Consider the following 25,068-nt stretch of genomic DNA (forward strand, 5'->3'; position numbering starts at 1 on the left):
AAAAGAGTAACTAAGTGTATTTCTAAGCATTTTTAAAAAAATTTAAAATATTAATTTTTTACTTTTAAAAAACATTCTTTTATTTTTTTTATATTTTCAAAAGAGTAATTAAGCGTTATATATATAAGCGCTTTTAAGAAAATTTAAAATATTATTTTATTTGACTTTTAAAAAACATTAATTTATTTTTTATTAATAAACTATTCTCATTAAATTCATACATGTATTAAATATAAATTAATTTAAAAATCATAGGTTAAAGGGTTATTTAATTAAAAAATAATATAATGGCTTATTTAAGAAAATATAATAATTTAAGGGCTTTTTTTTAATAGATTAGCCATTCGAAATCGAGAAGGATGAAATATAAAATTTAGGGATTAGGGTTGGTTTTAGTGAAAAACTTTCTCAACGATGTTTTTTTAGTCACATATTTCTTACCAAATACAGCTCACCAAGTGTCATTAAATTATTTGCAATATGTATATTATAGCTAAAAGGACAATAGTACCCTTCCAAATAATCCATATTATCATGCACTTCAGGGTAATTGCCTCAATAAAAACCGGCGGTTCCTGTTAAATTTTTTTTTTCCTTGAACAGTTTCAGGTTATTTTTATTTCTATTTCTTCGCGATTCTTTTCTTCTCCACCGTCTTTCCGCCATCTCGTTGAAACTACGGTTATCGGCTTCGATAGAGCTTCAACATACTTGAGGGTAATTCAGATCCCTTAATCCTCGGTAATTCGCTTTGTTCCCTGTACATTTGTTCTTACGTTTGATATAACAGTTCTTTAGATTCAAAGCACCTGAGAATGTTAGGGAATGAATGAGGTTTTAGTTTTAACTTCCTCGAAGCTCTGCCAAGTGGAGATTGCATTTTTTTCTCTGTTTTCAATAATAATTGTTTCACTTTGGTATGTTTGTTTAATTTTTGGTATTTCTGTTTACATGTCAGCTTGAAAGTTCAGTTTTAGGGTTGATATTTGGTATTTCTAACATGATACTTTTGTCTTTTAGATGCATTCATGTAAGTGAATGTATGACCTCCTCTGTTATGCTCAAGGTGAAGTTTGGTTGATAATTATAAACCAGTTTAACATACGGACATGAAACTGGTTTAGTTTATAGGATATGTCTTTTGCATCAAGGCTTGGCGCCTAGGGTAAATTTCAACCCTATCTTTTTAGTTGATTCTGTTTGTTATTGTGATTGGATGTTTCAATAAAAAATTCAAGATTTTCGTTCTTCTATCTTGACATTTTCATTTAATCTCTGTAGTTGATTTTTCACAATGATTATTTTCCTTCCTGGTACAGCCAATTTCATTGTTGTTCTGGCTTTGTTTACTGCGTCATTAATCCAATGAGTTCTTTGGAGGTGATGTATCACTTTCAGTTTCAGGTTAAACTACTTGGTGGTTTCATTAATTCTTGTGGTGTTTTGCCCTGATCTGAATCAGTTTTCTTTTTGAACTGTCTTTCTCATCTTCTGGTAGTGTTTGAAGCAGAAAAGTCCATTTATTAGATTATTTTATTATTCACTGTTAACCGTGTGGCTGTGTTATTAATAAGCTCTAAAATTGTGTATCTTCATTACCTTATCTCCTAACACTTCGTATCATTGTTGTCAAGGCTTGCACCTAGTTGCAGCTATGCCTTGCAGTTCATTGCTAGACAATAAAAGCTGTGTAGACCTTTCTGGGTGAGGTGCATTTGACCTGGCACACTTTTTTGCCCCTTCTAGTAAAAAAATGGAAAAATTAGTCTCTATACATTAGATCAAAGAGCAAACTGGTCCTTTCTATTAAAAATTTCATTCATTTCTACTGTTAAAAATTGGTATGGCTCACAAAATAACCAAATAGTGACACGTGGCATGCCACGTTACCTCATGCTGACATACAATGACCAATTTTTAATAGTAGAAATGGATGAAATTTTTAACAGAATAACCAATTGATGCTTTGATCTATCGTATAAGGACTAATTTGCCTATTTTTTGTGTAGAGGGGGAAAAATGCAATCCAATCCCTACTACAAGGGCCTCCTACTTTTACCGACTTAAATGCTATATCCATTCCTTTTAAGTGCTTAGTAACTGCCTTTTTTAAAAATAAATTTGTTAATTTACCTACCTTTCCTTTCTTATACACTTTCTGGAAGTGATTGCTAATTTTGGTATGAAAAGGTTTAAGAAAAGTAATCACAATAATTAATTGTTTAAGATTCTGCTTTAAGTTCATTGTTTCTTAATATTAGTTTGGAATACGGTCTGTATTTATTTTAGAACTGGACTGGATTGATGTTTACTTCTTATAAATTTTATTTTCACAAGTTATATAAGCAAACACTAGTCTTGGTACTTTATGGTTTTTAAAATACATATATTGCATCTTTGCTGCAGAATATGAGTAGCTTGGTTGAGAGGCTTCGGATTAGATCAGATCGAAGGCCTGTTTACAATTTGGATGAATCAGATGACGATGCCGATTTTGTGTCTGGAAAATCTGGTAAAACTGAGGGGAATTTGGAAAAGATAGTCAGGACTGACGCGGTATGTTTTCTTTTCTCTTCTGTATTATTGGTTTCTATGTTTCCTATAAACAACATTATCTCTAAATAAGATACCTATTTTTCCTTTCCTGTTATTGTGTTTAATCTTTGTATAACTGCCTTCATGTTATCAAATGCTGAAGGTCGATTGCAGAGGTGAATGTTGGCATGTTACATTCTTTGATTTTATGTTTTTGTTCTTAATTTTGTTATGGGATGTTTCAAATGGTTGTTGGCAATTTAGTTTTACTTTCAATTTACTGCTTTTTAATGATTAAAATCACAGAAAGAGAACTCGTGCCAAGCCTGTGGAGAGGGTGAGAATCTCTTTAGTTGTGCAACATGTACTTATGCATACCATCCAAAGTGTTTACTTCCTCCATTAAAAGCTCCGCTTCCTGACAACTGGAGATGCCCTGAATGCGTACGTTTCAATAGTACTCTATGATATAGTCAATACATTTATTGAATAACTTTGATAGCTTACGGCAGCTGAGAATGACCTTTTTGCTCTTGCAGTTTAGCCCTCTGAACGATATTGACAAGATATTGGATTGTGAAATGCGTCCTACTGTGGCTGATGATAATGATGCTTCCAAGCTGGGTTCAAAGCAAATATTTGTGAAACAGTATCTTGTGAAGTGGAAAGGATTATCATATTTGCATTGTACTTGGTAAGGATCTGGTTATTGTATTTAGTATATTTATCAGCAAACATTGACTGTATATCTGCTTGGCTGTGTTAGGGTACCTGAGAAGGAATTTGTAAAAGCTTTCAAGTCCAATCCTCGTTTAAGGACTAAGGTGAACAATTTCCATCGACAAGTGGCATCAAACAATAGCTCTGAAGATGACTTTGTTGCCATTAGACCTGAGTGGACTACAGTTGATCGCATTCTTGCTTGCAGGTTCACCTATCTTAAACTGTCTTGCATCAATGATAATTATATATAGACACACTGATGTACTCATCTGTGTTGCATGTCCTTGATTTTAATGATTTGATTTTTATTTGGATGATTGTTTCACTTTGAAAGTTTTCTGCTGGTCTGTTTTCTCTGTCTCTCTCTTTTGTTTTTTGTTTGTGGACTTAGTTTGTATTCTTTTATTATGGTGGGGGGTATAAATGACATTAATTTAAAATTACTATGAGCTTGCAGAAAAAAAATTGATTATCTCTTCTATTTAAAGTTGGAACATGCTGGTATACAATAATTATTCTCACTTATTCAACATCGCCTGAGTTGTGGATAGTGATTTTTTTTACTGTTAGTAAATCTGGGTTGTTTTTTTCTGCTCTTTTTTCATCATTGGTTACTGGTTCAGTAGCTGATGTAGAATTCTTATATGCATACTAAATTCTTCAGGGGAGATGATGACGACGAGAAGGAGTACCTTGTCAAGTATAAAGAACTTCCCTATGATGAATGTTATTGGGAGTTTGAATCAGATATATCTGCATTTGAACCCGAAATTGAGAGATTTAATAAAATTCAATCCAGATCTCGTAAATCTTCTGCTAGTAAGCAAAAAAGCAGCCTTCAAGATGCTGTTGTGTCCAAGAAGTCAAAGGAATTTCAACCATATGAACATAGTCCTGAATTTCTTTCTGGAGGTACATTCTGATTTTTTCTCCTGCAATCTGGAGCTTCTGAGTATGCTTATGCATAATTTGGTCATTATCAATTGCTAACAGCATTTTCATGGAGTTCTAGGCTCGCTGCATCCTTACCAGCTTGAAGGGTTGAACTTCTTGCGTTTTTCTTGGTCCAAACAAACACATGTAATTCTTGCTGATGAGATGGGCCTTGGTAAGTCATGTTTGAGTAGAGGTTGCTTTTGAAGAAGTTTGAATAGTTTATATCTTGATGATGGGGTTGCTAATTCTTTGCTTTTGTTTGGTTGCAGGTAAAACCATCCAGAGCATTGCAGTTTTAGCATCACTTTTTGAAGAAAACATTGCTCCCCATTTGGTAGTAGCACCACTTTCAACACTACGGAACTGGGAAAGGGAGTTTGCTACATGGGCTCCCCAAATGAATGTTGTATGTACATGAAAAATATCAAATTATTAGTTTTGATTATCAATATATGCTATTTTGATTGGGGATTCACATGATGCAGGTTATGTATGTTGGCACTTCCCAAGCTCGTGCAATTATAAGGGAATATGAATTTTATCATCCAAAAAATCATAAGAAGATCAAGAAAAAGAAATCTGGTCAAATTGTAAGTGAAAGCAAGCAAGATAGAATAAAATTTGATGTCCTGTTAACATCATATGAGATGATTAACTTGGACACAACATCATTGAAGCCAATAAAGTGGGAGTGCATGGTAAGTTTCATTGCTCATCGAGTCTGTTTGATAGTTCTTAGGTGATTTTTGCTAATACTTGCACCATTGTGTAGATTGTTGATGAAGGTCATCGGCTCAAGAACAAGGATTCAAAGTTGTTTCTTTCACTGAAGCAGTATACCACTAACCACCGCACTCTTTTGACTGGAACGCCTCTTCAGGTATATTCTTTGTTTTTGGTATGACATTGGAGATGGTGAAAACTATACCAAATATCATTAAAAGTTCAGCTACCTAGATTTGGATGACGCTTTACCATGCTTTTTCGGTGAATTATGAATATGCTCTCCAGCAATGGCACAATTATGTTGCATGTTGTTCCTTTCAACCCATGTTTTGTGACATACTTTCTTTCTGATGTCTCAAGATGAAGATTCGCTTTCCAAGTCTTTCAGTTAATTGTTTACTCTTTTTAAAGTTGTTATGGTTACCTTTTAGGTAGTCCATTAAACTTTCATCTGAGAGAAAATTTTCAAAATTTGAGATTTTGATGTTGAGAAATAAAGACAAGAAGCATATGTCACTTCTTTTAAGAACTGGTGCTAACCGATGTACTTAAAAATATGCATCCAGTGTATTGTGTTTCTATTGAACTAAAGTGGAAGCTTGTTTAGGAAGAAATTGCTCATCTCTGGAAGTGTCTAGACAACTTTGTGTTTCTGTGATCTATGACTTACTCGTGGATATTTGTTTGGTTTTAGAACAATCTGGATGAACTTTTCATGCTAATGCACTTCCTTGATGCTGGAAAGGTTAGTATCATGTTTGCTTTGTAGAATATGGATTGTTAATCAAGAAGGGTTGCAGGAAGAATTTACGAGGCTTTATTTTGTTCACCTACTTGCAGTTTGGAAGTTTAGAGGAGTTCCAGGAGCAATTTAAGGATATCAGTCAGGAGATGCAGATTTCAAGACTTCATGACATGTTGGCCCCACATCTCCTTAGAAGTATATATCTTAAACCTTTCCACACAGGACCATATGTATTATTGTGCTTGTTTAGCTACATACTTCTCCTTATAAACAACATTTTGTCTAACTGCTACTGGCTTTGATTTCACTACCCCATATCCTATGTGCAACTTGTTTGTTGTTGAACACCTATTCCTGCAAAGCAATGCGGACCATATTGCTTTTGGTTTCCTTTTTCTTTTGATTCAGTGGGCTTTGGTTTTATTGGGAAATAATATATTTTTTCTCAGACTTGCTAAAGCTATAGTTCCTTGATCCATATTTGTGTATTTACTGGTTCAACTTATGGTCTTTCTGAAAAACTAGTTATACTATAAATTCAGGGCTGAAGAAGGATGTCATGAAGCAACTTCCTCCCAAGAAAGAACTTATTTTACGTGTTGATTTAAGTAGCAAGCAGAAAGAATATTACAAGGCGATTTTGACTCGTAACTATCAGATACTTACCCGACGTGGTGGTGCACAAGTAAGTTCACACATTATGAAATAAATTTCTTCTGTCCCCCCACCACTGTGTTAGCTTGGCCGAGTGCCCTATTACTTGGCTAATGTTTGTTCCTGGATTAGATATCTCTCATTAATGTGGTTATGGAGTTGCGAAAGCTATGCTGTCATCCCTATATGTTGGAAGGGGTAGAACCAGATATCGAAGATGCAAATGAAGCTTACAAGTAAAGTTATATGTGTACTTTTGTGCTACTTTATTTGCTTTTCTTTGTTATGATAAGAATTGCTTATCTTATCTGCGCTGAAAGTATTCTTATGTACTTGCAATATCTATTTTAGACTTCTAGTCATCTAAATTTATGTCCTGATCTATTGAATGCCCATGTTTTTAACTTCTACCATTTCTTTATGGCTTTACAGACAGCTCCTGGAATCCTCTGGGAAATTGCAACTGTTGGACAAGATGATGGTAAAGCTTAAAGAACAGGGTCATAGAGTTCTTATATATTCACAGTTCCAGCACATGTTGGACTTACTGGAGGATTACTGTACTTACAAGGTGTCAACATGATACTGTTCTTGGTTACATCATTTGCATTAGCATGCTTTTTTATTCTAAAATGGTTGGTTCTCCAACTCATGGAGAAATTTTACTAATTATCTTGTCCTTTTTTTACTTTTCAGAAGTGGCAGTATGAACGTATAGATGGAAAGGTTGGTGGGGCTGAGAGGCAAATACGCATAGATCGGTTTAATGCCAAAAATTCTTCCCGGTTCTGTTTTTTGCTTTCCACTAGAGCTGGTGGCTTGGGTATAAATCTTGCAACTGCTGATACGGTTATCATATATGATAGGTTGAACAATTACCTTCTTATATTTGCTTTCCATTTTTGTTTTCCCTTTTTTTTTTCTGTTTGTGGCTGGAGTTTTATATGATGGAAATGCTTTCTTTCATAATGGTTTATTTTTGTTTCACTAAGTCTCACTTAAATATATGTCATGCTCTATAGTGATTGGAATCCCCATGCTGATTTACAAGCAATGGCTAGAGCTCATCGACTAGGACAAACAAACAAGGTTAAAGTTGATTCCTTGATTTATATAAGGCAACCCTTGATTGAGAATTAGATAATGAGCCTCATCTGTGTTATAGGTGATGATTTATCGACTCATAACAAGAAGATCCATAGAAGAAAGGATGATGCAGATGACTAAGAAGAAGATGGTTTTGGAGCATCTTGTTGTTGGTAGGCTAAAAGCTCAAAATATTAATCAGGTATTGTAAGTTTATGGTATAATGCGGGATCCACATGATGATAGAAACATTACATGGTTTAGAGGCATATATATCTTGCAAAGTCTGTACGTCAAGTGTGGTTATATATTATTACATTTGAATAAAGTAGGGATTTGAAGAATAATTTGAAGAATTCTAATTTAATAGATTGTTGGAGAATGACACCATGTTAATACTCAATGGAAGGAGATTGTCATTTGTGCAATCCCTACCAGTGATGTAAATGCATTTTTCTTTGGCTATCCTTGCTAAGTGCCTGTGCAGTGTCAATAAACCGGTAGTGTGCTGTGACTTCTGGAAACTTCAACCCTCTGTGCATTTTCCATTTCTCATACTTATCTATTGAATGTGAGCAAGTTGTTTGGGGTTTACTCAGAAATGGGTTAAGGACAGTTTTACTGTCACATCTTGCTTTTTCACCCCCCAAAAAAGGAAACACAATCATGTAGCTAAAAAATTAATTTGTCGTCGTTTTCTTTAGGAAGAGTTGGATGATATCATCAGATATGGTTCAAAGGAACTATTTGCTGATGAGAATGATGAAGCAGGGAAGTCTGGTCAAATTCATTATGATGCTGCTGCTATCGATAGGTGATCTTTTTATCTCTATTTTCCCTACAACTTGATTGATGTCTTCTGCAGCTTTGAAGTTCAATTCTTTCTCCCTTTTGATAGATTATTGGATCGTGAACAAGCTGACAGTGAAGATGCTTCAGTGGATGACGAAGCAGATGATGAAATTTTGAAGGCCTTCAAGGTTATCTCTATCTTTATATCCTAACTTGTAATTTAGTCATTGCTTATTGGCTATGCATCCTTCTTCTCACTGGTTTGTCAATTAACATGGCTTGAATAATGGTACATGCGTTGGTCTAAAATACGTATGGTATGTATTAATAATTGAATTGCTTTCGAAATTCACACCATTAAAATACCAAATTTAGCATGTCTAAAATAAACAGTTTTTTGAGGAAAGAGTTTATCTCAGTGCATCCCTGGTTACATGCATTGGCCTGACTTGTTTTGAGTGCCAAAATTTAGTAATTGTCGAGAGTCTGCCTTGCATGGCACTTCATTTTGCAGAATACCTCTACTGACATAATATTTAGTGCAATGATAGCAGATTGGGTTCTTGAGGTTGTTTTTTTATGGATTTCAGTAGTGATGCCACCAAAGTCTCTAAGATATTTTACTTTGATGGAACACTCTTTCACTTGGAATTATATTTTGTACCCCTAGGGATCATAGTCTACCATATTCAGAAGGCTTTTTATTTCTTTCACTTGCTTTTAACAAATTAGACATTGGCTAGAGCAAGAGAGAAATCATTTAGATGAATTTTTTTTTTGGGGGGGGGGTAAGGAAATCTGTTCCAATGGTAAAAATAGGAGCTGATGCAAGCATTGGATCTTTTGTTTGTTCTTTGTTCATAGATGACTGGAGTACACTTTGGTTTGGATGTATTGGGAATGGATCTTTTATTTTTTCGCCATTTTCAATTAGTAACATTTAGAACATTAGTAGGTATGATGTCTGAATTGGAAAATGATTTGAGCAAGTCTGACCATTAGATAATTGACTTTTCTTGGTTGGATTGCCCATACAGAGAATTTTACTAACTATAGACACAATATATTGATGGTGTTGCTAGTTTGTTGAATCACTTGGATTTACTGCATTGAGTTGTTGTTGTCTATATTTTGCTGCCTTTGGTTTCTTACAGAAAAGAACTGCTGTTATTTGTGGCAGGTAGCTAATTATGAAGTTATAAAGGAATCAGAAACTGTTGCAGAGGAAGAAACTCAAAATGTGGCTGTTGAAAATAAAGATACTACGAGCAATTCTGAAAGAACAAGTTACTGGGAGGAGTTGTTACGAGACAGATATGAAGTTCATAAAGTTGAGGAGTTTAATGCTTTGGGAAAAGGAAAGAGAAGCCGTAAGCAGGTATGTTTCTAGTATCTACCAATACATCAAAATTTGATCGAGCCAGATGTTGGTTTGTTTAAGGTGCCTCAGGAGTTGAATGACTTAAACTCCAACCTGATTATGTTTTTGTGCTGGTTCTTAATGTTATGGTAGTACTAAATTGATTTCTTTGTGGTATCTTTGGAAGATTTATATTCTACTATTTTTTGCTAAGGAATTTAACTTCTGCTCTCTGAATTTCTTCAGATGGTTTCTGTTGAAGATGATGACCTTGCTGGTTTGGAAGATGTAAGCTCTGATGGTGAGGACTTTGAAGCTGAAGTAACTGATGCTGATACTTCAGCTGTAAATCAACCTGGGAGGAAGCCTTACAGGAAGAGAATTCGTGGTATGTTTTGCCTGTCCTCATAAGATGTCAATGTGTCAGTAAGAGAAGTTCATCTATTATATTTTGATCAAATTTCTGATTTCCAACGACTTTTGTAGTGGATAATACGGAGCCCCTCCCTCTAATGGAAGGTGAAGGAAAATCATTCAGGGTGCTCGGTTTCAATCAGAGTCAAAGGGCCGCATTTGTACAGATATTGATGAGGTCAGTCATTCTCTAATAATGTTTTGGGTTCTATTTGATGAATTGTGAACTTCTCCCTTCCCTCTCTTTGGGTTTGTGAATGTCATTTACTAGCCTTTTTACTTTACGGTTATGGTTGCAAGTTGAAGCTTTGATGGGTTCACTATTCTGAGTCTCATTGTGGTGTTTTGCTTGGAGTAATGTATTTTCAGGTTTGGGGTCGGGGATTTTGACTGGAAGGAGTTTGCATCTCGCTTAAAACAGAAGAGTCATGACGAAATAAAAGAGTATGCAGAGTGACATCTTCTTCTTTGTTTATGTGTTGCCAGATCTGCATATAATATAGATGTTTTGAACATGCTATACTGCAGTTTTAGCTAGTATTTTACAGGTGGTGGCATTTTATGTTCATTTGCTATTGGGTTTGAATGGTCCGGGCATTAAAAAAATACTGCAGTGGGGTTTTTAACTTCTTATCAGTTGGTTTGCTTTAAGCTTGTCACTTCTATTGATCGGTTCCTACAATCTATCAATTTAGTTTCCTTTCTTACATTTTGCTTGTGTCAATCTTATTCTCTTGGCTATGTTTCTTTACGGACGTGTGAGATCATGAGAGCACCACATATCAATTCTTTTGCTACTGGGTTTGAACTGTTTGTGCATATATGATTGTAGAAAATACAGATGTGGAGTGTTTTTACTTTCTATCAATCAGGCGTTCTGTAGAATGCAGTGGTTGCCAGATTTCACTCTATCTTGCTCATATAAGCATTTTTATCTCCTTGTCTTAATCCTATTTGCCTTTTTTTTTATTGCTTTCATGAGAGCATGAACGTACAAAATAGTGACTTATAGTCCTCGTCTTCTATCTTATTTTTCAGTTATGGTACTCTTTTCCTGACGCATATTGCTGAAGATATAACCGATTCTCCGACATTTTCCGGTGATTGATCAGTGCTGCATGGCTCTTCTTCTTCTTTACTTTCAATTTTTTATTTCTTCCCTTGGTGTTTGACATTCAGTCTTTGGTTGTAGATGGTGTTCCTAAAGAAGGTCTTAGAATTCAAGATGTCCTAGTTAGGATAGCTGTCCTGCTTTTAGTAAGTAAGAAGGTAAGTGTTGCCAATTTGGATTCTTAAAGTTTGAATCTTCACTTTTTTCTTTGTTATAAATTTCAAAAGTGAAAAATCATGTTCCTTGGAGAAATGTTGACTTTCATGATGAGATAAAATTTTTGATGTTATTTTGAAAAACAGGTGAAGGATGCATCAGAAAAGCCTGGCACCCGACTTTTTACTGATGATATTATGATGCGTTACCCAACACTAAAGGGCGGGAAATTTGGAAAGAGGAACATGATTTGTTGTTACTGCGCGCGGTTTTAAAGTATGTATCTCTGAAGTTCTTGGACATTAACTGCAGCTACTGTATGTTGCGGTTATATTTCTGATGCATTTTCATTTTTTGTAGTCAACAATGAAATATTAGATTGGTTGACGAGGAAAGTGACGTTTTACAGTCAATCTTTCTCAAATGTCTTCTTAACTGTTGAGGTGCATTGTTGGAACCCCATCCTTTTCTGTAAATAAATCATGTTCTGAAGCTTTTTGTACCCTTGAAGTGATGATCTCATGGTGCAACTTGAATTGCACCCCTAACATACTTGTTTTTGAACCAATTTAACTCCATTGTGGCTCCGTGCATCAGACTGCTTTTTGTGTGGTTTATTATTGGGGAGTCTTAGATGTAAAAAGAAGTAAAGCATGTGCTATGTACATTAAGTCTTGATATTTCTATGTCCGTGTAATGAGTTACAGTGGGACCTAAATTAGTTCCATTATGTGCTGGTGCCCGTCTGATATGTTCCTATGCTAGTTGCTTCTGCCTGTTGGTATCATACCTTACACAGAGGTTATAAAGGACATATGCACAAATTATGGAGTGATAATTTGCATAAAATTTATGAGAGCCACTAGTGTTGAACCAGATTTATGCATGATATTGTCTAGTCTTGTTTTATTTACTCTAATGCAGTTGTTATAATGTCATGAGTTGAAATTTGAGTTGCACTTTACATTAATACTGTCGCCTATGTCAACTCATTTTACTGTTAGGCATGGGTATGGAAGGTGGCAAGCTATTGTTGATGATAAAGACTTGAGGATTCAGGAGGTGATCTGTCAAGAGTTGAATCTTCCCATCATAAATCTTCCTATTCCTGGGCAAGCTGGTTCTCAGGTGCAAAATGGTGCTAATACAACCAATATAGAACCAACAGGAACCCAGACTCAGGGAAATGGCTCTGGTAATGACGTGGGAGGTGAGGTAGCCCAGGGAGTTGCTGATGCTGTGAACCAAGCGCGAGTATACCATGATCCTTCTATATTGTATCATTTTAGAGATATGCAGAGAAGGCAGGTTGAATATGTCAAGAAAAGGGTGCTTCTCTTGGAAAAGGGCCTCAATGCAGAGTATCAGAAAGAGTTTTATGTAAGTTGAACTACTGCTAACTGAAGTTCTGGCTCAAGCAATTTTTAGGAACTTTGGCTTATAGTGCTATGCTTTTTGACTTCCTTTTAATAATGGTGAAGAAAACATCATCTTATTACATGTAATGACATCCATCTACAGTGAAAAAGCAAGTAAATAATGAACGAATATGATCAAGTAAACAGAAATAGGTTGCTTTTTTTTTATGGGGACAGTTTGATGAACTGTGTTCATCCAGCAAAAATTTTCCCACTTCAAGAGCCTGAATTCCTACACATTTTATGAGCCTAAGCATCATTCTTAATTATTACTCCATTATTGTTACCCTATTTTGTTTTAAAATTTTTGCATGAACATTGAAATTACATGAATTTTATTGATGCTTGTGGACTTACTGTTTGCTCTTATCCTTAAATTTTCTCTTAGGGTGAGATGAAAACAAATGAGGTGGCAAGTGAACAGCAAGAGAATGGAAAAAGGGTCGCAGACATGCCAAATGCAAGGACAACAGAGACCCCTTCACAAGATTCTGAACGCTTACCGCCAATAGAAGTAATTGGTTAGTTATAATTTCTTGAATCAAAAAATTGGTTTACTATAGCTCTTTACCTGTTCACATATATGATTACCATTGTCATATAAAGATGAGTGAAGGAGAGATTCCACCCCCCGCCCCCCCTTTTAACTATAGGTAGTCTCCTATCCGGATTAACAGATAATCATCTGTAGCCTGAGTAAGAACAATTACACATGGTTAATAATCTAAAAGGAGGATAGATAAAAAGAAAGAGAGCTAGTCCTGTATTATCTTCCCTTGACCTTTAAGCTTTCTTTTTGTTGGTTAAAGAATTCCTGTGATTGGTGGTATGATCTTTTACTGTTCCCAAGTTTGCTTTTGTAATGAAAGAATTATCCTTTTACAGCTTCAGAAGAAATTTCAGCAGCTGCTTGCAACAACGATGCAGATCGATTGGAACTGCCTCAGCATTACAATAAGGTACACCATTGTGTTTGAAGGGGTTTGAACATACAGGATGACACTATTAGGATGTTGTTTACTCCTTGTTCAGCATCCTAGAAATGGAGGTTGTAGCGGTGAGGCCAAGGCCATGTTTTTAATTAACAGGCGTTCTTGGTTTTTTCCAATTTGATGCAGATTTGCAAGATATTGGAGGACAATGTTCATGAAGCAGTTCAGTCAAGCCTCAATCTAAAGAAGAACCTCCATACGTTGGAAGAAATTTGTGGGGACATATCTCGAATTCTTTCACCTGCAGAGCAGCCTGTAGTCAGTACTGCTGCAGGTCACAGAGCTGTGCAGCAAGGTCCATTTCACCACCTAACCAACAGCCTGCCATTGTGACTGAAATCGAGATGGAGGACTCACAAAGAGAATCTGAGCCTGAGAAACCTGCTATCGTAGAAGTAACTGATATAGATTTAACCAGTTCTGATCCACTTAAAGACAGCAGCAAAATAGAGGATCAAGATTCGAGTTTGGATCCAATGGAAAAGCAGCAGATTCATCTCAGACGCAGACTACTGGAAATGATGTGATGATGGAAGAAACAGGGAAAGAAGACGGCGCCAGGACTCAATCCGAGGCTATATCTAGTGAAAATGAAAGGGAAAGTGCAGAGAAATCTGAAGCAGGGGTCATTGTTTGGATGATTAAATTAAATGTGATATAATAGATGATTATTGAGAGGCTATAATATTCCTTACCCAAAACTTGATTTTCTTTTAATAGTTACCTTCTACACAAATTCTTTCGTGCTTTAAGCAAGTTTAAAGTCTAGTGTTGTATAAAGATTAATTTGGCTATATTTTGTTTAAAATTTTAAATGTTCATTACGATAAAGAAAATCCAGAAATTTGGTTCTAGAAATTCAAGAAAAAATAGAGATGAAATTGAAAGCAAACAAAGATGTTATTCACTAATAAGATTTGCAAGAATTATAAGATTGTTATGATAATAATAAACATAACACAATATTTATGATTTGGTTTGGCTGTAGAGGTAACATACAACAAATTCAACTTCAATCAGCTTGAAATACCCCTAATGAGAAATTTGCAATCATCTTTTGCTTCACAGTAAGTAATTAGTTAACAAAAAGTGTTTGTTAATTGTTACTTGCAATCATGTTTATGTATAATCGCTGCATTTGTAGCTTGCGAGCTCACCTTGCATGCTTGTGGCTTCTCAAGCCTTTAGTTAAAGAGGACTATCTTGCATGATGAGATATTTGTGTGTTCAAATTTTGTGAACGCGAACCATCGAGATCATATAATTGACATTGAAAGGGAGACTGTCATTCACATGATATGAATATCCATACATTACAATCTAGACATAATTAAGACCTATCTAGGGCAACCTACGACAACAATACATCAATAGATTGACTAATGAGTACGGAGTTTGAAACCAATACAAGGTTGAATTATTCTAGAGAACCCCTTTTAAAGGCTTTTGGTCCCCTAGTAAAGAACCTAGACTCCCTCTCCTCTAGCTAGACTCTCAACTCTCTCCTTTCTTCTCCAACTCTTTCCTAATATTCACATTCTAATCAACTTAATTATCTTACAACCCTCCTCCCCTCGGATGAGCGATCTCAAATCACTATTATCTCCTCCTATCAATAATTGGTAATCACTTCCGATCCTCTGAATTAGCCACAAATGACGTATCCCAACAACTTCCCTATGATCCAAACTTCTCCAACACCCCAAAATTCCCAAGCTACCAAAGCCAAGCTCCCTAAGGAAACAAAAACATTTGGTTCATAGATGTTTTTAAAATTTTGAATTCTTGATGTACTAAAAAATTTTCTCAGTTCATATGCCCATGCTCCCTATAGAAGATATAACTCGCACCATTAGATGCCTTCGAATAGTACAACTCATTTCGTTACGTTCAAAGAAATTCCCACTACCTCAAATGATAGGGCACAAAAGCCTAAAGTATTAATGAATGTCACTTTATAATCCCCTCTTCGATTGGGGCAATTGTTATACCTATATCTTGCAAGTCCTCACCTTGCAAGTTGAGACACTTGTGAACCTTAGATCTCGCAAGTTTAGGACCTTGTGAATCTGAACCATCCCACATACCTAACATGGAAATGATGACTGTCATTCACACGTCATGTATATTCATTCCCCAGACATGATAACTCGAATATTAGCACCTATCCAGGACAACCTATGATACTAAGACATCAGTAGACCAATTAACTTGTAAGAAATCTAGAACTAATATGAGAGTGACACATGAAGCCTCAGGAACTATAAGAGAAAATCACTTTAAAAACTTTTAGACATCAGGAAAAGAGACCAAGACTCCTTCACTTCTAACTAGACTCTCTACTCTCATCTCCTCTCCAACCTTTACCATCATTCATATTCCGATCAACCTAATTATCTTACCGCTCTCCATTTTTTAAGTGAACTATTTTGAACCACTTCTGCTCCCTATATCAACAATAATATCTATAAGTATAAACAATGAGAATTCGAATTAATAATAAAGTTGAAGCTTTGGTAATTTGAAAACCCTAAGTTTAAGTACTACCGATATAAAACATGTATAAACAAATTAATTTATTGAATTAATTATTCAATTTTAATATCCCAAACTTTTTATTTACAATTTGACTACCAGCATCCATAAAAAAATAAAAAATAAAAATTTTGGCTTCGAATGTTGACCATTCAAGAGAGCATAATATTCATTGTGAACACGATTTCATGGTTCTTTATCTTTCAAACAAGGCCAAAAAAAAGAATATCTTCATTTCTTAATTCTTATGCTTAATTTCCTCGCCTACCCAACTTTTCGTATTAATTAATGTTTTGTTTTCTGCAACTAATTAAATTATTTAGACCCAACAAAAGGAGACTGCGAATTTTTTTCTGTTTTCCTAAATGGTTCAAGGTAGGGTATCTTTCAAATATAGCATGGCAAAGGCAAACTTATTTTGAAGCTTTTAAAGGAAAGTGTTTAAGGCCCATGAAGCTTATACAAGACAAAGGATAACATTAATGCCAAGTTTTAGATCAGTAAAAAACTGGATCAAACCATGCATGTCGCTGCACATCCACAGTGAAATACTGTTTACTACTACTTATTACTTTGTAGACATGCATGCAAGCATATCTGTATATGTAAGGCTGGAAGGGATACACTCTGTACAAAAGGAAATTGCAGGTGATCTGCCGAAAGAAGGATATTTCATATTTGTTTGTGCAAACAAATTAGGATTTGTAAAGGAGAAAAAAAAAGTGGATGAGAAAAGTAGGAAAATAAAGAGAAGAAAAAAAGAAGAAGAATATGTAAGAAACCCTGGAAATCAGGCTAAGTGCTGGGAAAGTGGAGACAACAACAGACACCTTTGCTCTTCTTATACACGCTTGCTCTTGCTTTACTATTCATACATACTTACATACGTACATATATATATTATATATACATGCATACAGCAACATGCCAACCTGTTTATATATACATATGTAATACAAGTGAATAGAATCTCACTTAACTTTTAATAATCCATCAAAAGCACTGAATGTGGTTAATTCCTGCTGGGTTTTGTTCTGTACAATGATTCACATATGATTATATATACAGTACTTGATTATAATATAACTACAAAACAACTCATATTATTACGTTTCAGTGTATATGTGCTTATAATTTTACTTAATTATTGGTATTGGTCATTGTTTATTATTATTGAACCTTTTTTTTTTCTTATTTGCTTTAGAGTTCAATCAAAGCCTACTAACTTTGAAAGATACTGCAGGAAATGAATAAAAAATGATAACCAGAAACCCTAATTTTTTTTTATGATTAGATTCTTGCTAGGCTCGAAAAAAAAGGGTTGATGGGTCCCATGATTTGATGTTCTCGTGAGAGTTTGGGACATATACAGGCACAGTAAATCCCTTGGTAGTGCAAACCAGATAATACAGTCGGCATTTTCATACGCAAATATTAAATACAGCACCATCACATCAACATACAAAACATTAATTAATCAAAGGCTAGGATTACAAACCATTAATATTCTACATTCTTTATAGTAAAGTCATAAATAAATCCATAAAGAAACATAGGGTTGGCTACTTGGAAACCTAAGCTCTTTGCCTTTATAAATGTTCATGTCATTTCTCTTATATTTCTCACAACAAATTTAGAGAGAGCAACAAAGGGAAAAAAAAAACATTCATGGCTACTAAAAAACATGATGATCATGAGAATTATCCAACTGTTGTGGTTACAAAGACAGTTACCGTACACCCAAAACCCTTGTTGCATCATCCACAACAGATTCTCCATCTTTCCAATTTGGACAGGCAGTGTCCGATGTTAATGTACGTGGTTTTCTTTTACAAACCTTGTTTTGCTTACCAGAACTCGGCTCTGGTTCCATCTTCAACAGCTTGAAATCTGGGTTGGAAGAGACACTTTCTATATGGTATCCAGCTGCAGGTAGGTTGAGCTTGAACCAAGCTGATGGTAAGCTTAATCTTTGGTGCAATAATGGTGGTGCAGTTCTAGCTGAGGCAGTCACCACTGCGAAGATCATTCAACTTGGTGATCTTTCTCAATACAGGAATTCTTTGAGCGATTGGCTTACAAGCCTGTCTTTCATGGGAACTTCTCGCAGATGCCTTTAATTGTTGCTCAGGTGAGATCATTAATTTTCCTAGGGCCTGTTTTGTCCGTTTCTTTTCGGATTTAGCCCGGCTTTTGTTCCGTTCTTTATCCGCTGTGCACTAAATTGGTTGAATCCTACCGTGTTATTGAATAGACATATGCAACTTTCATTGTATGATGTAGGTCACGAGGTTCGGGTGTGGAGGTTACTCAATCAGTATCGGTGCAAGCCACTCGTTGTTTGATGGACCAGCCACCTATGATTTTCTGCGTGCATGGGCTTCAAATTCTGCAATTTTGAAAGAAAGAGAAGCACTTTGCAGATTACAAACCTGTGCATGAGAGGGGGCCATTGTTGGTGGGTACTCAGCATGGTCAGCAGCAGCTCACAAAATTGCCTGAAAGTGGGAGCTCGGCGCCAACAAGGGGTGCAGCAGCCATAGATCATCTACATCAGTTGATAAAACAAGCTCTCGCTGGTCCAGATATGAAGTTTGGAGGCAGCAACTTTCCAACACAGGGAACTCCAATCTTGTTCTCAAAACATTCCACCTTAGTGGTGCAATGATAGAAAGCTTAAAAATCAAGGTCTTTGGTGGTGAAAGCAGGGGTAGCTTTTCATGTTCTTCCTTTGAACTCATTGCAGCTCACTTATGGAAGGTAAAACAATGTTTAATCTCAGTTTTCAGCTGAAGGATCATTTCTAGTATTCGAGTGATTAAAAATTATATTGTTGATGTTGCTCGTCTATATCAATATCATATATGTTTATAAAAAGATAGAGGGTACATCCGCGGTAAAAGTATTATGAAAGTTTTTATATTAAGAGTTAGATTGTATTTTATTCTTTTTATTCAGAAAATAGACAAGTTAGTCCCTATACATTAAATAAAAGAGCAAATAGGTCCTACTGTTTGAAATTTCATCTATTTTTACTGTAAAAACTGGTCTATGTATGTCAAAATGAGGTACATGTGGCACGTCACATGTAATTGTTTGGTTATTCTATTAGCTATACCAGTTTTTTAACAATAAAATGAATGAATTTTAACAAAAAGACCAGTTTGCTTTTTATCTAATGTACAGAAACTAATTTACTCACTTTTTTAATAAAGAGAGAAATACAATTTAGCTCCTAATACAAAAACTTATGATGCTTTTATCAGGGTACGGAATAAGTTTAGTATTGTTTCTATACTTGAAAACAAGCTCAAAACAAAGCTAGACCTCCATAGAGGATCTGAGAGAGCTAGGGTACCACTTGAGCTCATAGCGCTCTCCACATGAAGACATACATACATATACATATTTAGAGTAACTGAAATGATTTACACTCCAGGCAAGACTAAAGCATTAGGATAAGGAAAGGAGCAATGGTTTGCTTGCAATTCGCAGTGGACGTAAGAACAAGATGGTGCCGCCATTGCCAAAAGGTTTCAGTGGCAACGCATTTGTACTAGCTTCCATAGCCTTAACAGCCGAACAACTGGAAGTAGTAGCCATGAAGCTACCATAGAGAAGATAAAGCAAGCCAAGAACTCGATTACCAACGACTACGTGATTGCATATAACAAGGCATTAGATGGAGAGCTGCTCAGGGCAGTCTCCCACCAATCAATGAGCTAACCCTAGTCTCTGATTGGACACGGATGCCATTCCACACCATTGATTTCCTACATGGAGAAGCAGCTTATGTATCTCCATTACTCTCTCCAATCCCTCAGGTCGCATATTTCATGCAGAATCCCAATGATTTGAGAGGCATCGATGTGAGGATCGGTTTGCCACCTCAATTCTTGAATGCTTTCTCTCATTACTTCCTTACCAATTTGCAATAAGTCCCTACAGTTTCCTGCTTTAAATTAAAATCAACTTCCTTTGTGGAGGTTAAGGGTGATCATTACTTTAGGACTACAATTACTAAATAAGGAGGATGTGCTATTGTTCTCATACTATACATAATAATATTCGAAATGTGTAATATTGAACTCTTTTTTAATATATAATTTGATACTCGAGTTTGAAACTTTTTATTATTTTTTTAAGTATTCAATTATTGTCTTTTTTCTTTTTGGTCACTCAATTATCAAAATATAAAATTGATAGTTGCGCGACCAAAAAAGAAAGAGTCAATGGTTGGTGACTAAAAAGAAAGGAGACAATAGTTGGGTGACTTGTGGTGTAATTTGTCTTATTTTTTTCATCTAAAGTGATTAATATATTTGGCAAAAAGTTATACATTTTTGTAGGCGAAGGTAAATAGTATTAATTTTTAGTGTTTAATTTTTATTTTATGGTTGAATATTTGATGAAATTCATAATTAATTAATAATATTAGTAATTAACTTTTATTAAATCCACACAAAAAATTCTAATAAAAAAATCAATCATCAGATTGTATTTAACAAATTCATAATTAATACTAAAATTATTCTATTAAAAAAATTATTAAATCAATTTTGAAATCCAAATTAAATACTCAACAGTTAAGCAAATGTATAACTTTTATCAAATAAAAATACGACATTAAAGCAAAAAAATCATATATTAAAAAAATGTCAAACTCAAGTATCAAATAATATATTAAACTTTATCTTTTTATTCAAAGCTATATCAATTGAAAGCTTGAACACAAGTACTTTAAGCTTTTCTGAAGAAACAAAGCTCATATTTTAATTGAAAGTCTCAATACTCTTCATAAATTTAAAATTAATCATTATACTTTATTTCTAGTTATTTAGTTATCTTACTTTTCAGATTTCAAAATTTAGATTCAACTATTAAAATTATTTAAATTCAAAGTTCATTGTAACGTCATTTTTTTTTTACATGATTATCAAGTCGATTTTTTTTTATTTCAAAATATCGTACCAAAAATTTAATAATATTAACATTTTTAAATCTCAAGAAATAAAAATGCAAAATTTGATGAATACAGGAAAATATAGCATATTTAAGTAGAATGGGTCTGAAGAATCAGAACCTAGTTTTAATAATGAAACATGGTTAGCATAAAACATGGAGTAAAGAATGTAGTATACAAGGCAAACATTATACTGCGTAGTTGGAACCCATTAATTAAAAACTAATATTTTATTCATTATACAAATATTTCACAGGCTTAGCAGGAGAAGTTGTTGCACTGAGAGCTCTTAAGAGATGTATTAGGACAGAATAAAAAGTGCAAGGATTTGACAACAAAATCATGGCATAAAATAAAGATTATCATAGGAGATTTTGTTTTCAGTTCACATGAGGCAAAACTACCAAGAGGGCAATGCTTTGAAAAGCAGATCCTTCTTTTGCTGTTAGTACAGAGGCTACATTCTTATCTTCATATGGAAGTCCTTAGAGAATAACCATTGCATCCGAAATCGTCTTCCTGCAACAAAACGGACAAATTGGTCGGAACCTAATAAGACCAGAAAATAACACTGTCCTGTTCTAGCATGCTAGTCAGACACTTGGTGAAAAATTGGACACTCTAGGCTATGAATGCTACTAAACCCTAATGGCATTCCACTAAATTTGGTGGAGCATGTTTCGGGCATGTCCTTTCTAGCATTGTTTCATATGAAAGATGATAACTTGTACGAAGTCTGCCATTTGTGAGTTAATTCGATGGCTGAAACGGAGAAATAGAATCTAAATATTGACTAAAGAAGAAACAACTAGCCTTACCTGTTCATCATGCACTTGCCAGATCTTCAAGGAGCCGGTGTTATCAGGAACATGACTTCCATGTGGCCTTGGTTGAACATAAGATACCCTTCCTTTTCGATAACTGATGGCTCCATAATGTAGTTGTCACCTTCACTGTGCTTGATAGATAAGGGATCAACAAAGTTCAATGGTCCAACCGAATCCAAGGTCTGTCGTTCTGTGGAAAATCGAGTTATTTCGGTCCAAGCACTGTCCCAACTGAATCATGGCGCTGTTAATAGGATCGAAGAGTTTATCAAAGCATGTATTGGTAAGGGGCATCTTTTCTAGGGGCATTCCATTCTTGAGGAGCACTTCTGATTATTTGCCCTGCATTACAGTTGATCAGGGATGCTTGGCCTTGTGAGTCTGCTTTTGAATCCTGCAATTGGTTGGAAGCAGGAGCTATCAAAGTAAAGTCGGATAAAGCATTCCCATTTTGGAAGCCTATTGCAGAAACACTAGTATGCGAAGTGGCTTGCTGAGAGCTTCCTTCTAACATCAAGGAGTTGCTTGTAACACCAAGAAGTGGATTGTTGGAAATCCATTATTCTTGCATCTACTAACTACCAGAACCAGGAAAACAGTCGTACTATCGTAGTTGGCAGCTCTCCTATGTGGCCAACACTCTTGTTATGTTGTAGTCGATCAAGTCTAGTGACATTGGCATACCTTGTAGAATGTTGGTATTATGGTCCAGGAACGAAAGATTGCAACTGCAAATCATTTGTATACCCATTTTGCACGTGCCCTAATTGAATAGTTCCTGGAGATGGAAGGCCACGTATGCCTAACCCAGCCGTTGTTCAATCTTCCAAGCACCCCACTAGGTGGGAAAGATCTAAAGGCAGCATTGTGAAGCTGATCAGATCCAGCCAAGTATGGAAAATTTCCAAGTCCATTCAGAGACCCCATCCGTAAATAGGCAGAATCTGCAGTGCCTAAAGCTGCCGCCATGTTTGCTTGCTGGTTTGCCACACAGCTGATTCTTTTCAGGTAAAGCCTAAATTTCTGTAACCGAAAAAAATGAAAGTTAGCTTCCTGAAAAGTTTCGGATCATAGTAACTAACTATGGCAGAAAGGTCCGGGTTATTACCTGCAGATGGCTGGCGACATTTTCTCTGGTAAGCTTTTCAACATTCATCAATTCTAGGATCTTTTAGGTACAGCCTCTGCATTGCAACAACTTGAAAAGTTAAAACCGAACAGATTCACTGCAGATTCATTGCTTCATTGACGAGCAGATTCACTGCAACTAGAACTGAACAGAGCGGTGAAACATCGATAATAAATGTTATAAGTAGAAGCCGAAAATGCAGTGGTCGACAGGTAAATTGATAATATTACACATTGAAAGTGAGGATAGACATGGAGTCAAAAAACAATAGTAATAATATTATGCCACAATGTAGCCAAAAGCTGAGAATTAAGACATACTGTCAATGCCCAACTGATAACCGCCGCAACAAACTTGCGATGCAACTCCACTGACCAAACAACGAGGTTCTTTTGGGCTGATGGGTCCTCGTTATCATGGCCATTCTCGTCACGCTCGCTCTGCTTCTCTCTTCCTTTTTTAACTTCCTGATAATCCTATCCCGCATCCCCCACTGTCTGGATGAGCTTGTCTTTGCTGCCGGAATACACCTTTTTTTTTCTCCTCATACATGGCCATATATTTGCAGCTCCGATCCGAACAGTTTCAGCAAATCACAAGCACATGAGTAATCCTTTCATCACAAGCTTCGTATCACCATTTGCAGACAACACTGAAGGCATTTAATCATATCATTAGTAAAATATCCGATCCGGAATCCAAATGCCCAGAAATTTTTTGTCCATTTTTGCATGGGATAACCGAAATGATAGAAGTTGCATTAAAACCCCTTTCATGGCAGTTAGTCTAAAATGTTGATAAAAATGTCAAAAGTAATTAAAAGAAGCCAAAAAAGCAGAGCATTATTACTAGCTTACTTATGACAGGCAGGTCCATCTCAAGCCCCACATGCTCAAGTAACTTAAAACCATCCATGTCGGGCATGTGAACATCGCTGATAACCAAGTCAAACTTGTTCTTGTTTCTCTTAACATCTTCAATGCTGTTTTAGCTTGCTTGTTGTGGTAACTGCAAAATACACACATTAAATGAACCACTTTTATTAATGTTTTTAAGATTCAAAATCCAAAAATGAATATTACACTGAATCAGTGTAGCAAAATTAAAAACAATTGAAGGAAAGCAAAGAATCCAAAATGGGAAAAAAAAAATGTATGCAAAAACATGATCTTTTTGGGAGCACGAAATCACCAAATCATTGAAAAAAAGAAAAACCCCGAATCTAAGAACTATCCGTAGAATCGAAGAGAAACCGGAAAAATGAGATCTTCCTTTAGATTTTTACAATGCAAATGTGATGAATGAAGCTCACAAAGATTTCACTGGAAACCCACTAATACCGAAAAACATCGCAAACTTGCAAAATAATAAAAAAAAACAACAACCATTCTATAAATAGAGAAAAAAATTAAGGCAAAAAAGACGAAAACCAGTATGGCAAATCAGAAAAAAGAGTTCCAAACATAGAATGAAAGAAATTTGAGACAAAAAGGCAGAAAGAGAGGGAGAAGTTTTAGATTGTAATTAAGGGGTGAATTTAGACAGAAAGAGCAAGTGATTGTTCAAAAGAGAAAAAAATACTGCCTTTAATATTTAAAAACAGACTGTAATCTGTATACTGGGTCTTAATCTCTGTATACTGTGGAAATATGAATCTGACTGAAAATCGGGATTCACACGTTTTACTGAAATTCACTTTCAACGACTTTTGCTACCAAAATTTGCATTTTAAGGGCAAATGGGTTTTTTTTTCGAAGAAATTAAAAAGCATTCCTCAATTATTTATTTTATTTTATTTTTAAAAATTATATAATTATAAATTTAGTTCTTTATGTTTACTTATTTTATCATTTGATCTTGATTATTTTTACCACTTTGGCATTTAATCTTTAAAATTTTAATGATATTAATATGTGATATGATATTCTCCATGTACTTCATTATTATTATATTTTTATATATATTT

At 35.1% G+C, this 25,068-nt stretch overlaps 1 protein-coding gene and 2 pseudogenes across 1 annotated transcript; 2 read left to right on the forward strand and 1 right to left on the reverse strand.

Moving 5' to 3' along the window:
* The first annotated feature begins 583 nt into the window (after positions 1-583).
* LOC107888393 (CHD3-type chromatin-remodeling factor PICKLE) lies at positions 584-14,411 on the forward strand. Its single transcript, XM_041109320.1, is given in 32 exon segments — positions 584-741; positions 2,407-2,556; positions 2,842-2,979; positions 3,075-3,229; positions 3,302-3,463; positions 3,923-4,170; positions 4,271-4,366; positions 4,464-4,600; positions 4,680-4,892; positions 4,967-5,074; positions 5,615-5,665; positions 5,761-5,860; positions 6,208-6,350; positions 6,452-6,555; positions 6,752-6,890; positions 7,016-7,185; positions 7,342-7,408; positions 7,485-7,607; positions 8,110-8,219; positions 8,304-8,385; positions 9,378-9,575; positions 9,804-9,945; positions 10,044-10,149; positions 10,341-10,415; positions 11,010-11,071; positions 11,164-11,240; positions 11,385-11,466; positions 11,469-11,514; positions 12,243-12,618; positions 13,045-13,177; positions 13,542-13,615; positions 13,775-14,411. Coding segments are annotated over 31 exon segments (4,071 nt in total). The 5' UTR covers positions 584-741; positions 2,407-2,409; the 3' UTR covers positions 13,982-14,411.
* Positions 14,412-17,829: 3,418 nt separating this feature from the next.
* Positions 17,830-20,316, forward strand: LOC121225168 (brassinosteroid-related acyltransferase 1-like; annotated as a pseudogene).
* Positions 20,317-21,990: 1,674 nt separating this feature from the next.
* LOC121224997 (two-component response regulator ORR23-like) lies at positions 21,991-24,452 on the reverse strand (annotated as a pseudogene).
* Positions 24,453-25,068: the final 616 nt, after the last annotated feature.

Source organism: Gossypium hirsutum, chromosome D13 (genome assembly GCF_007990345.1).
Source record: "Gossypium hirsutum isolate 1008001.06 chromosome D13, Gossypium_hirsutum_v2.1, whole genome shotgun sequence".
In the NCBI taxonomy this organism is placed as follows: domain Eukaryota; kingdom Viridiplantae; phylum Streptophyta; class Magnoliopsida; order Malvales; family Malvaceae; genus Gossypium; species Gossypium hirsutum.